Source organism: Gouania willdenowi, chromosome 7 (genome assembly GCF_900634775.1).
Source record: "Gouania willdenowi chromosome 7, fGouWil2.1, whole genome shotgun sequence".
Taxonomy (NCBI): Eukaryota; Metazoa; Chordata; class Actinopteri; order Blenniiformes; family Gobiesocidae; genus Gouania; species Gouania willdenowi.
In genome coordinates this window covers 22,022,071-22,036,075 of record NC_041050.1, presented here as the reverse complement: position 1 = coordinate 22,036,075, position 14,005 = coordinate 22,022,071, and the positions used below count along the sequence as shown (strand labels likewise).

Genomic DNA, 14,005 nt, shown 5'->3' with positions numbered 1-14,005 from the left:
ACAAGCATTTAGCCATCTAACAAAATCAAGATTGTAAAACACCATTAAAGAAACAAACAATTATTTAATATTGCCTCCATAATCTCCCAACAAAGTATCTCATGACACGACAGCACATTTGTTGTTTGTGTTGGAAACACAGAAACATGGAGAAAATAACAACAACAACAACTTGGAACAGCCTCAGTGAGACACATCCACAAAGTCAATCCTACCATTCACTGTGAAAATACGAACAATGTTCTGACCTTACCTTTGCTGAAGGTCTAGTAGCTCAGGTGTTGGTCTCCCATCTTTTAAAAGCTGTTGTTTTTCCTCAAAAAAAAGTTTCTTTATTGTTTCTAGCGCTGTCATCCTTCCTGTAGTGTTATCCCGGCCACTAGCTAGAGAACGTAGCAGCAGCGGCCACGCTGTACCAATTCACTAATGCACTCTTAAGGTACATATAGCATATGGCATAGCACGGTTACGTCCAAAGGCAGCGTAGAGAGCTACCTTTTTACGTAAATGGTTTTCATCTTGGGGAACTGACTGCGCATGCGCAAACATATGCTATGGGGCCAGATGCAGAGCAGCAATGTGCTTTTGGGAGAGGGTGTGGCCTCCTCCTGCCTTACAGCGGAGTAAGACTGTGCAGCATCTCTGCCGTACCAGGAAATAGCAATGTTTAGTCATTAAGGCTATGAAACGCACAAAATGCTGACACTTTCAAACTTATAGGTACTGTAGGCTATCGGAAATAGAAAAATAAATAATTCATAATTATATTGTAATTAAAACAAATAATCAAAATATCAATTCACCCTTTGGTAAGCGCTGCCTTTCTTGCTTACCCTGACTGCACTTCACTGGTCCTTACACTGTTCAGAACCGGTCCCTACAAGTCCCCAGAGCAGAGCGACTTGTTACAACCCAATACAGTGGAGAAAACACCCTGATAAACAGCACCTCAGATAAACTGAGACTCAGTATCACACTGGAAATGCTTCTGTTTCCCAGTTGTTACACAGTCACAGGCCTTCGTGCTGTAGCGGGAAACACAAACCTTTGCGTGTTATATATGAACCAAAGGTGGCAGCGGCCACTAACCCTGCCTCAGACTGACATCTTACTTTGTAATCAGTACCTCAGACTCTAACTGAGACCCAGTTGCCGGGACTCTCCTGTTACAGTTTCTTGTCCAGGCGGGTGCCCCCAAAGCACCCGTCTTTACATGTTGCACATGCTTTTCTCCCATATGTTGTAATCACTGCCTAATGTTGTAATCACTCACTTTTTGTGGGTTTTAAGGCAAAATCCCGAATTACATTTTAGATTTATAGTAAAAAATACAGACTATGAGTTCCAGCAACAAGACAAATCATATCTGAAATGTAGACCCTTCATGCTGCTTCACGTCTCTTTTGTTTTGGGGGAAAAAAATTAACTTTTCCCACAATTTCACCACCACAAATTAAGATTTTAATGAGTTCTTTATCTAGTCAATCATTTAACAGGCAAGGCACAGATTTCCATCTGAAATGTAAAGAAGGAAACTTCTGCACTTACCTCATTATCTGATGTATTTAGATCCTGGACGAGCCCCTTACTGTTGTCGCGGTTTTGAATGGAATGAGACGGAGTCAAATTGTAGGGTTTACTGGTCAGACACATAAGGTTTTTGGGCGACTGTGGCTCAGGTGGTAGTGGGTCGTCTTCTGATCGAGAGGTTGGGGATTCGATACCAGTACCTGACTATGTGTCTAAGTGTCCTTGGGCAAGACACTGAATCCTAAGTTGCTCCCAGTGGTCGACTAGCGCCTTGCATGGCAGTCCTGTCCCACTGGTGTGTGAATGTGTGAGTGATTGGTTGAATGAGCTGATATGTAAAGCGCTTTGAGACTGCTTCAGTGTGGGGATAAAGCGCTATATAAATCAAGTCCATTTACCATTTTCACCAGTTTGGGTCAAAGGGTTTTAGAGGCAGACCAGTATGGGATTCAGAGATTTCCATGTGTATCTGTCCTAATGAATCTGTAGTTGTTCTGTGCTTTCAGGGTTTCGTATGCTGCTGATAGTGCTAAGCTTAACAATTACAGAGTCTCTGAGAAAAGACCTTGGCAAATGTTTTCAGTGTACAATGGTATATGGCCTGCTTAGGGCAGTGTGACCAGGAGAGATTCTGTAATCACATATCACCTCCCAACACTGGTCAGCACCCACCCAAGCAGCATCATCATTAAATTTACGGACGACACTACAGTGGTCAGACTCATCACTGTGGGTAATGAGAAAACAGACAGGACTGAGACCCAGAGGTTGGTGGAGTGGAGTGCTGAAGGTGCTGAAAACAACCTAATCATTAACACCTCAAAAACCAATAAACTGATTGAGGATTAAAGGAGGAAGAAGGCTGTTCTCCAGTTTGTCTACATCAGTGGGGAGACTGTGGAGAGAGTGAACATCTACAAGTACCTTGGCACAGCAATGTATCCACTTTTTGAGGATTCTCAGAAAGGGCAACTCAAAGACAGAGTTGCTGACAATCTATCGCTTTTCCACTGAGTGCATACTCATGTACTGCATCTCTCTGTACCATGACACACAAGAAGGCAATTCAAAGGGTCATTAAAATGGCTCAGAAAATAATCAATCAACCTCTGACCTCCATGGAGAACATGTACAATGCTCGCTGTCTTAAGACGGTACGCAGCACTTTAATAATAATAATAATGCATCAGTTTTATATAGCGCTTTATCATAGACACTCAGTCGCTTTACAGAATTCAGGCATTATTCTTTCACTCCACACTTAGTGGTGGTAAGCTACTATTGTAGCCACAGCTGCCCTGGGGCAGACTGACGGAAGCGAGGCTTCCATAGTGCGCCATCGGCCCCTCGGACCACCACCAACACTCACTCACACACTACATTCATACTAGGCAATGTAGGTGAAGTGCATTGCCCAATGGCACAATGACAGATACCACTGTGGCACCTGGAATTCTCAGTGGTCTCCCATTTAACTACTAACCAGGCCCAGACCTGGTTAGCTTCCGAGATCTAACGGGATCGGGCAATGACAGGCCAGCCTGTCATTGCCTGATTGCCCACTGGGGTGACTGCCACCCCAGTCACCACTGGGTGTGTCCTGTCTAAAGGGAGACAGGACATCAGGTGTTTGGCATCTGCCCTCAAACAGGAGATTCACAACATTGAAATCAATGTTTTTTGTCCTATTTATTTATTTATTCATTTATTGCTTGTTTTGTGTGAGTGACATTTTGCTGTATGTCGTACTTAATAGGATCATGCAATCACAATAAAGACTTATCTATCTAAAATGTTTTGTCAAAGAATGTGCAGCAGTGCATACTGGACAAGAGGACTCTGATGAGAGACATCCTAGAAGATCACCAATTGGTCCGTCTGCAGAGGGAGAGTGGTGCCATCCTGGCTCATCTAAGAAAGGAAAGTGACTTCAACTATCCCCATTGTAAAGACCTCAGGTAAACACAGACCTTCTGCTGTCACTGGTCTTAAATGTTATTATACCGTACCGTAATACATGTGTGTGAGTTGTATTCATTCACTCTCTTGCTCAATGGTGTTGAAAAACTATTTTCATATTTCCCTGTTTTTCTTCAACCTTTCAGCTCCTTTTCCCTGTGCATGTGTATGTCTAGTTGTGTCTAGCCTCCCCAAGTGTTCTCATAACTACCAGTGGCAATTTTGGTATGGAAATACTGGTGGGGCCACACAATATTCACGCAAGAAAATCTGATGCAATTGAAACATCTTATTACTCTGTATAACATATTAAGGCGTGAATTTACTAAAGGTGTAGGGGTATTAAAACATGTGCGAATGTCACTTCACATGCTAATAAGGGGTACAAACCCCTCAGCACGTCACAATGCGCCCACAATCCATTTAGCGCGTTTCCTTCTGATGGGCTGGGGAAATGAAAATAAATTAATGCAGTGGGCGCAATGCAATTCATCAAATCTGGAACTGTTTGCGGTGATTGTTTCTTTATGAAACCAATATTGTAACAAAAAATATTTGTGTAATCCAATCTGTGTGTATGTCATCATCATCATCTATTTTCCCCTTCCACTGCTTCAGCGGGTTGGGTGCCAAGGATTTGCTCCACCAGAGGCAGGAACCTTGATTATCTTGCATTACCCGTTGTCATAGTTTTACCAAATGTCACTGGTTTATTATTAGAGTGGAACAGAATTGGTTTTTGCAGGGCTGAGTTAGGACATCTACATATATGATCAATGTACTTAAGGTGTTGGACAAGACTAGTTACCAATCGGTGTAGAGTGAGTGAGTCGGAGTATGTCGAGATTGGTATATTTGAAGCGCCAGTCTATGTTGTCTCCTTCTAACGATGGTGTTTTATCTCTTTGTCTTGGTGGTGCATTGACACATTCAAACCCATTTCGGACAGGTTTTCTAAGAAAATTAATCCATGTGGAGTCTAATTTTGCCAGCTGTGAGGCGTTAAGATGACAGACTTGAGTACTGAACATAAGGCAGCTACGCACACACAGAAACTTTACCCGGGTGGACAGATTTACTCGACAACCCGTGAGCAGTTTTTTTTTTAATCTCATTCCACTTCTTATGAGCTGAAGCAATACACTGGACAGTAATTGCAGAACAACCTTCCACATTTGATATGGCATAGCCAAGGTAGGTTTAGTTTAGGTTTAGTCAGCCACCAATTGTGCAAGTACTCCCACTTAAAAAGATGAGAAAGGCCTGTAATTTTCATCATAGGTATACCTTAACTATGAGAGACAAAATGAGAAAAAATCCAGAAAATCACATTGTAGGGTTTTTAATGCATTAATTGGTAAATCCCTCTGTAAAATAAGTCTTTGGTCACCTACAAACATGCAAGATTTCTGACTCTCACAGACCTGTAACTTCTTCTTTAAGAGGCTCCTCTGTCCTCCACTCGTTACCTGTTTTAATGGCACCTGTTTGAACTCGTTATCAGTATAAAAGACACCTGTCCATAACCTCAGTCACACTCCAAACTCCACAATGTCCAAAACCAAAGAGCTGTTAAAGGACACCAGAAACAAAATTGTAGACCTACACCAGGCTGGGAAGACTGAATCTGCAATAGGTAAGCAGCTTGGTGTGAAGAAATCAACTGTGGGAGCAATTATTAGAAAGTGGAAGACATACAAGACCACTGATAATCTCCCTCGATCTGGGGCTCCATGCAAGATCTCACCCCGTGGGGTCAAAATGATGACAAGAACGGTGAGCAAAAATTTCAGAACCACACGGGGGGACCTAGGGAATGACCTGCAGAGAGCTGGGACCAAAGTAACAAAGGCTACCGTCAGTAACACACTACACCGCCAGGGACTCAAATCCTGCAGTGCCAGACGTGTCCCCCTGCTTAAGCCAGTACATGTCCGGGCCCGTCTGAAGTTTGCTAGAGAGCATTTGGATGATCCAGAAGAGGATAGGGCGAATGTTGTATGTTCAGATGAAACCAAAATAGAACTTTTTGGTAAACTTTTTGGAGGAGAAAGAATGCTGAGTTGCATCCAAAGAACACCATACCTACTGTAAAGTATGGGGGTGGGAACATCATGTTTTAGGGCTGTTTCTCTGCAAAGGGACCAGGATGACTGATCCGTGTAAAGGAAAGAATGAATATTTTGAGTGAAAACCTCCTTTTATCAGCAAGGGCAACAAAGAAGTGGCTTAGTAAGGAGCATTTCATGGTCCTGGAGTAGCCTAGCCAGTCTCCAGATCTCAACCCTATAGAAAATCTTTGGAGGGAGTTGAAAGTTCGTGTTGCTCAGCGACAGCCCCAAAACATCACTGCTCTAGAGGAGATCTGCATGGAGGAATGGGCCAAAATACCAGCAACAGTGTGTGAAAAGACTTACAGAAAACGTTTGACCTCTGTCATTGCCAACAAAGGGTACATTACAAACTATTGAGATTCCCTTTTGTTATTGACCAAATACTTATTTTCCACCATAATTTGCAAATAAATTCATCTCATCTTTTTAAGTGGGAGAACTTGGACAATTGGTGGCTGACTAAATACTTTTTTGCCCCACTGTATGTGAAGCTGGTAACATTCTCAAAATGTGTCTCCTTTATCTTAACAATGGCTCTCAGATATTTTTCCTCTTGTGCAACATTGAAACACATTGTCTTTGTTAAGAAAATTGTTAGCCCAAACCGGGTAAACTCTACATCAATAATCCTCAGCATGTTTCCTCGTTCAGTCATGCACTTAAAAACATGACAATGTAGCTGATTTGGATAAGGCGTGTATCTCCATTGCAAGGGTGATTCCTTTGTTGGAAGATGTTGAAAACACATGGAGATTTGAGGCCTCCCTGTCTGCAGTCAGATATTGTTTCAAAAACTGATGTTGAGTGCTTGATTCCTGCTGTTGTCTCGTATATGCATTTCAGTAGTTTGATAAGCGTTTTCGCTCCAGTACGTAACTCTAGGATCTTGAAAAAGAGTATCTCGGCCAATCCAGTCATACGCTGCTTTTAAATCGATTAAACAGTGATAGAGTTTGTCCTTGTGATTGTCTATGAAGTTTTTCACCACAAAAATTGCATCATTAGTGGCCTTTTTTGCTCTAAAGCCAAACTGGGTTGCCAGCAGGAGTACTTCGTAAATTGGTGTTGGCCGCTCTACTATTGGAACAAAGATTTTGGAGAATGTAGATAGACCAAGGTAGTTGTTAGGATCCATCTTATCACCTTTATTCTTGTACAGGCACATGATTAGCATGTACAGCAGGGTGACTAGCTTTGTCGAAGAGTTATACTTGACTTGCTCGGAAGCCAATCCATCAGACCCTAAAAATTAGCCAGTTTTCAAGCTCTTCACAATCCCTTTTACTTCCTTTGCTGAAGGAGGGCTTTTGTCAACATCTACTGCATGACATTCATCCATTGGTAATATATGCTAGTGATCTTGGGGATTGTTGATTTCATCTGGCAGGTTCTTAGAGGGGCGGTCGAAATGCTCACTTAAATCGTTATCGAGTTTAGTAGATGGCATAAGGATATTTTGCATCTTCTTGGTTGCACTGTATTCTTTAATCATTTTGAACTCTTGCCCAGCATCTTTTGCTTCACTTGCGATATTGAGTGTGTCTGCTTTCGTAGTATAGACATCATTTTTCAGTTTTCTGGACCTATCTATGTGCGTGTTTCAATCTGTGTGCGTAGAATTGCCATGTGTAAAACCATTTGTGTGTGCGTAATACATCTGTGTGTCTGTACCTTGATCCGTGTGTCTGTCTCAACATCCGTATGCATGGATCATCAAACCGGTACACTATCTGCAGGAACACATTTGGCGAAGGTGATCTGTAACTTGTAAGAATAATAATGCTTGTATTTCTTGCAATACTGGTAGAAACCAGCAGTTGTTGCTGGTACCAAGTGACAGACCCTCCAATTGGAGGCAAATGTCATAAATGTCATAATACACTTTCTTTGTAAAATGCACTTGAAAATGCCGGGGTTTAAGGAGCTGGCAGACTCGTCAGGGAAATTTCACCCTTACCGCATAGTTTTATACAAGTAATAATTCTGCCAAAAACATACCTGTTTTCTTCAGTCTGGAAGTTGTGCTGTTCAGTGTCACATCTCTAAGCACTGTCAAGCGGTGGTCTCTAATGGCATTGTTCATATGTGATGTGGAGCTCTCATTTTTTTTAGCCTTTCTGAAAGGTGTTTTAAGTCCTTAAATCCAATTGTTGTCCAGACAGTTTCCCCTCCAAAAATAAGACACTGAAAACCGAAAAGCACATTTTTCGATTAGGTAGCCATTATCCAAGTTTGAACCACTCTTGGTTGAAAGAGCTATTTGTATCCTTTCCTTCTTGAAAAAGAGTTAAATCATCTCGTCTATGTGGTCCCAGACATTTAATTTTTAATATCTGTTTGATCGGCAGACTACCAAATTGCACAGTAGATAAATCATCTACTCGGTTTATTATTCATTTGTAAAGTAAACAGTTAGCAAAGTACTTTGAATTAACAAGCTTGCGATGCCCAGTACCCACTGACACACCAATCTGACCAATAGGAAAGCGTCTGGGACCCTGGCTGTCAGGCCGCACTGACCAAACTAAAGTGTGCGGTGAGCACACGCATGCACGCGCAGCAGTGTGTTGATTCAGAGCACTGCATCGAGGGCCGGCCCTTGTCGTGTCCCATTGAGCGGGAACAGGAGAGTAGCTCAGACAAATCCACACAGAACAATATTGCAAATAAGTCTAGTGAAGAAATACACTCTGCAATTGAAATTTGGCAAACAACGTTCAGTTTGCTTTCTTTGGGGTGTATTCACTAAGATCTGAAATAAAGGGTAGTAAACCAGGTATGTCCCTAAATCATTTGGTGGCGCTGTTTCCTGCATCCTATTTGTGGCGCAAATAGGTGAGCGTGTAGAAGTGGTTGAGACCACCCTATTTAAATTAATTTTGCTCGTTCAACAAGGAGAGGTGAGTGCACAGAAGCACAAAATTACATTTGAAGAAGATCTACTGAGAAACATCCAGCAGGGCTGTGAGCTGTCCTGAGTAGTGCTTTGTACGAACCTTGTTTAATCGCTGCGTAAATGACTCAGCTGATCAGCTGATTCTGGCATGATGCTCCTTTTCAGCAGTGCTTCACGAGAGTTTAACGGTCAAAACACAGCTTTGGTGCGTCCGGAGCGACATCCATGATCTCTGCGCGCACCATCCTCTGCACCGCAGCTGTCACACCGGACTCCACATGTGCTGCCATAGGCAGGCTGTTTACCCCCCTCACACACACACTTTACTCTGCATTTTCTTTCAGGGGCTGTTAATATTAACATTTGTTTTATTTAAATTACTTTCCTAAACTAGAAAGGTCAACTGGAGCTTTTTTTCCTTCTCCGCTGTGTATTGTGTCAACATTCACTGCAGCTGATCTCTGTGTGTTAGTTTATCCTCTTCCCATGTTTTTGCTCACCCTCTGTGATCTGCCTATATTACATATTGTTCTGAGGGAAATTTACAAAATCTCAGTGACTCCAAACACCAAGTCAGTCACTTGCAAATAATAGGCCAGCATTCACTCCTTAGACGCTGTACTGCTCTTAGATAGTGGTCTGGAGGTGGAAGACAATTGCTTTACCCATCATGAGGGTCTGTCTGGCAGATTCTTCCATCAGAACTTCCCCCTCCTGGAAAGCTTTGACCATGTCTCGGGGGAGGCGGTGGACATTGAGTCTAAGTGGGCCATGATCCGTGCCTCTATTGTTGACACGGCCAATCAGTACTCTGTGCCTGTTGTAGTGGCAACACCCAAACCCACATGAAGGACATCTGAAGTAAGGGATGCATCAAGCTGAAGAAGGAGTCCTATTGGAAAAAAAAAAAAGGAGTCCTATTGGGCCTTCTTGGCCTCTGAGACTCTGGAGGCAGCACACAGGTACCAATGGGCCAAGCAGGGTGCAGTGTAATATTTTTTTCTACCTTCTTCCCAGATCTTTAAATTGAACAGCTCCATAGACAGATAACAAGAGTAGTACTACTTCAATATGTTTATTCACAAGCAAAGTTTAGTAGACTAAGCCCCTGGGCAGGTGGCTGGAGGAAGCAGTCTGTGTTTCTCCATGTCTGTCTGTTCTCTAGGTGTCTATTTCTCTCTGAATTTGTGTATCTTCATGGCTGGGCCCACTTTTGTACCAAGAGGTACGAAAGAGATGATCTAGCGATATTTCACAGGACAGTCTAGCTTCCGTGACCTTAAGGTCATGGAAACAGTGCAGTGAGTGTGTTCAAACCAAAACAGAGTTTCAGGGCCCACCAGAGATCGACATTGAACAATACAGAAATAAAAGAAATATCTCTCAGTCGCCTAGGCAAAAGCCCGGACATGGGAGGAGTTTGTTGAGGCCATTGAGAACAACTTCTGTATGGCTTTGAAGAGATTCTGGACCACCATCCGGCATCTCAAGAGGGGTGTACTATTGCAAAATAACTTGATTTTATAGGCTCCAGGAACGTATGCATATTTACACGATCATTGGTGCCCACTAACTGGTACACAAATATATTTATTAATTTTTGCCCTTTTGGTTTCTTGTGTTTCTCTTACAGTGATGCAGTGGACTCTGTGACCAGCCTGTATAACCATGTTGGGGAACAGGCCCATGTGCTGGTACAAAGGTCCTATGTGTTACTGGAACACCTAGAGTACCTGCTCCAACTGAAAGAAATGGAGGAACACTTCATACAGGTGCAGACTTGTTTTGCATTTCAATTAGGGATGTAACGATGAATCGTATGGCAGTTAAAAATCGATTCATAGATATCACTCTTCACATCGATACTGTGAAAACTGAATTGCAGTCCAGAAGTGTTGGCGGCGGGCGGAATCTGTTACTACTTTCTTTCTGGCCGCCTTCTACTCGTAACCATAGCTAGCATAGCATCTCTTCTTCACAGCAAGATATCTGCATGCCAACCGACCACTGGGTTACCAGCGCCCTCTGCTGGTCCAAACAAATATCTGACCTAAATACAGTGCAATGACTGGTTTTCTTTTTAAGTCCAATTGTTAAGGCACAAAATACATTTCAGTTGCATTTTTAAAAAGAAAAAGAACTATTATGCAGTTTACTATAGAACCAGAATTTAAATTAATAGGCTTCTTCTTCATTTGTATTATTCCTTTATTTATTTCATTCAAGATTTATTTTTAGTTAAATTGCATTGTTTTCAATAGTTTATCAAGGGATTATTTTGACAATGAAAAATAAAAGGAAAACAGTACAGTTTTTTATAGTTTTGAACCCAAAAAAAATAAAGGAATATTTTTCAGTCATCATATGTCTACAGTCCCATTTTGTAAAATAAATTGTGAGAGAATCGTATCGTGAACCCAGTATCATGAATCGAATCGTATCGGGAGTTGAGTGAATCGTTACATCCCTAATTTCAATGATTTTACTTTCTGCCAAAATATTATGACACCGAAATGTAAACTAAATAAAATATTATTTATATGCCTCGATACATGGTGTTTGCATTATATCAGGCAGCAGGTGAATATTTGAAAATTGATGGGTTAGAAAGCAGATACATTTTAATACCTTTGCTCGTGGGTCTATAAATCTATTCTTCTGCAGTTCTTGTTGAGTGTTCCCAGCCTGCAGTGGTCAGTATATATAGGTAATTGTTAAAAAAAATCATGTCCACAAACACTTGTGGGTGATTGTCTACTACACATTGTAAAAGTGCATATACCTGTATATCAGAATCACTTTATTAGAACAAATGGTCTGATCGTAATATAGCCAATGTTCTGGACATTCTCTCTGTGTAGATCCAGCTGTGGTTTAACACTGAAGGAGAGCGTCAACTGCTGGAGGTGGAGTCAGTGGAGCACTCAGGGGACCGAATGGAGCAGATTCTCAATAGCTTCACTGGTTTCCTTATTGAAGCTAATGTGAGTGTGTTCAATACTCTTTATGTGTCTAAATTGTCTGTTCACATCTGAACACTTACTTTCCATCTGATGTAGGACCGCAGAAACCATGCCTTGTCATTAGTGTCAGAGGCTCAGCAGCTCCAGCACAGAGGTCTGTCCTACTCAGAGACTGGCATGTTTGGGGCTCTTGTCTGCACTTTCAAATCCTGCCTAGAAGACTTTATGTACAGGGCAGAGGCGTGTGGCAGAGAACTGCAGATCATGGTCAACATCTGTGACTTTTGTGAGCAGGTATTAGTATTCACAAAGCTCTTATTGTTAATTTTACACTCTAGTAGTGTCTTGATTTGTCGTTCAAATCCCACAGAGTAGGAAGGAAATTTTTAACTTTCGAAACTCCACAGAAAGACTTGACTTGAACCCAGGGCTAATTACGATACCACTCTGCTGTGCTTCCTTTTTTAATTATGTATCACACAGAGCATTGTACCCAAAACCAGGAAGTAGTGATTCTTGGAATAAGGTGGATGAGGTATTTTACAGTTAGGAATATTCAATGAATTAAATTCTCTTTTACACACAGGCTACAGCACTGGCCAAGGAATGCAATGATTACCTAGACCAGAACCAGTTCATCATTCACTCATCACAAGACAAAAAACAGGATTCCAGTTCAAACAGTGATACAAAGGCCACTCAATACCTGTTGGAGAAATACGGATCAGGACCAAGCACTTCTGCAAACCACTTTGTCCTTCAGTCTTTCCAAGACAGGTTCCTCCACTTTAGCCCAGAGAAATTCCAGGAGGTGAAGGCACAGGCCAGTGCCCTGAAAGGTTCCTGGGGTATGCAGCTCTGGAACGTGGCCTGGTTGAAATGTCAGGAAGCTTGCCAACAGTTGGAGGAGAGGATTCAAGAGGTTGACTTGGTTAATCAACCACCATCAGCCAACAGTTCCTGGCAGATTGGCCATTATGTAAATGTTATGAGCACCAATGTTCAGACAGTGTCTCCTGGTGGGCAGACCTTGGTGGTGCAGTCAACACTTGGGCCTCAGCACCCTCTGTGGGAGGATATTGTGTCAGGAGCTGTGGATGTAGGGAAGAGAAAGCCGATCCTCAGCACCAACACCCCAAGCTCAGCAAATGTAGCCTGCTGCAACATCATTATTAAACCTGAAGATGGAAGTGATCCTAAATCCATACAGGGGTCAAATGTAACCCCCCCATCACCTGAAAGGTAACAAGATGACCTAGCTATTCTAATCCAATAAAATTAAGAACAGCTTGGTTACATAGTAAGATTAGAATTAAATGTATTTTACTTTCATACCTAATAGGTATCAGTTGTCTACTTCTTCTAACTTTGCTGAATTTTCAAAGTGTAGGAGACCTCTTTACATGCAGGTCGACTTCTCTTTAAAGAACGATATATTGAAGCTTTTGTGGAATTTTCCAACAGGCCCACAAGAAAATCAGAGAGAGAGTCACGGAGGAGACAAACAAACAGAGCTAGGAGCGTGAGAGATGCTGCTGCCAGGTCTCAATCCCACACCGTCGGTTGCCAGTGGTTTCCATGGAGAAGAGGCCGTGTCCCACGTTCAGTAAGCCAGGACTCGGGCACCAAAGGAGCTGTGACAGCAGGTTTATCCATTCCTCCTGAGCAGCAAGGTCGACCTTCATCGTCCTGCTCACAACATGGGCAACCATCTTGCAAAATCTTCCAGGAGGCTCAGAAGTTTCAGATTTCTCGTCATGGGAGCTTCTGCTCGTATGACTCCTGTATGAGTGGTCAGAAGGCTGCAGGAGACAAACACTCCAGCCTACCTTTCAGGAAATATGAGGAAACATTTTGTTCCCAAAGTCCACTCCAGAGTACCAACAATGCTGTGTGAGTTTATTATTTGAGAGTGGTGACAGAATGATAACTTATTGAGACACAGAGGGACTGTGTCCAGTACTATGATGCTGGTTAACTTCTTACCAGGCTAAATGATCGTGGTAACTTCGGCTGAATGACTAAACTGGTCACCAGGATAATAGCTGGATCAGATATGAGTACAAAAGTCCCGCCTCTTGACCAATCAGTTCTCTTAGAATATGATCCACCAATGGATAAATTGATTGTTTCTTTCATTCATTCATACATGTGCTAAAGTGATTGTGCTGTCCTCACAACACGTGACTGTGTGCTGCTAGACAGCCAGCTAACCATGAAAGAAATCCCCGTAGACAAGGCTTGCTTTTCTTGCTTTTCTTGCATTTGTAATCAAAGTTGACAACTGACAACGTTGTACATTGTGCGTTGTTCATTGATCGTGTGCGTGGTAAAAAAATGCAATTACTAACTATATTGTTCATGTTATATGCAAACAGACAGCTTGCTAACACTAATCAAATACATTAATAACCAGGCTAATGAAACACAACAGAGTTCACAATACTTACTTAAAGTAATAAATCCACACATTTCTGGGCTCTATATAAATGCATTGAACATTCAATACTCACAAAGACGAATATTTCTGTAGGTTTAAACGT

General features: G+C 42.1%; 1 protein-coding gene across 1 annotated transcript in view; it reads left to right on the top strand.

The window, feature by feature from the left end:
• The window catches only part of LOC114466475 (pleckstrin homology domain-containing family G member 4B-like), a 67,060-nt gene that overhangs the window by 22,500 nt on the left and 30,555 nt on the right, over positions 1 to 14,005 (top strand). Inside the window, exons 9-14 of the mRNA XM_028451941.1 lie at positions 3,337 to 3,488; positions 10,133 to 10,271; positions 11,361 to 11,483; positions 11,559 to 11,756; positions 12,049 to 12,704; positions 12,927 to 13,355. Of these exons, the coding sequence (XP_028307742.1) occupies positions 3,337 to 3,488; positions 10,133 to 10,271; positions 11,361 to 11,483; positions 11,559 to 11,756; positions 12,049 to 12,704; positions 12,927 to 13,355 (1,697 nt within the window). The remainder of the gene's footprint in view (positions 1 to 3,336; positions 3,489 to 10,132; positions 10,272 to 11,360; positions 11,484 to 11,558; positions 11,757 to 12,048; positions 12,705 to 12,926; positions 13,356 to 14,005) is intronic.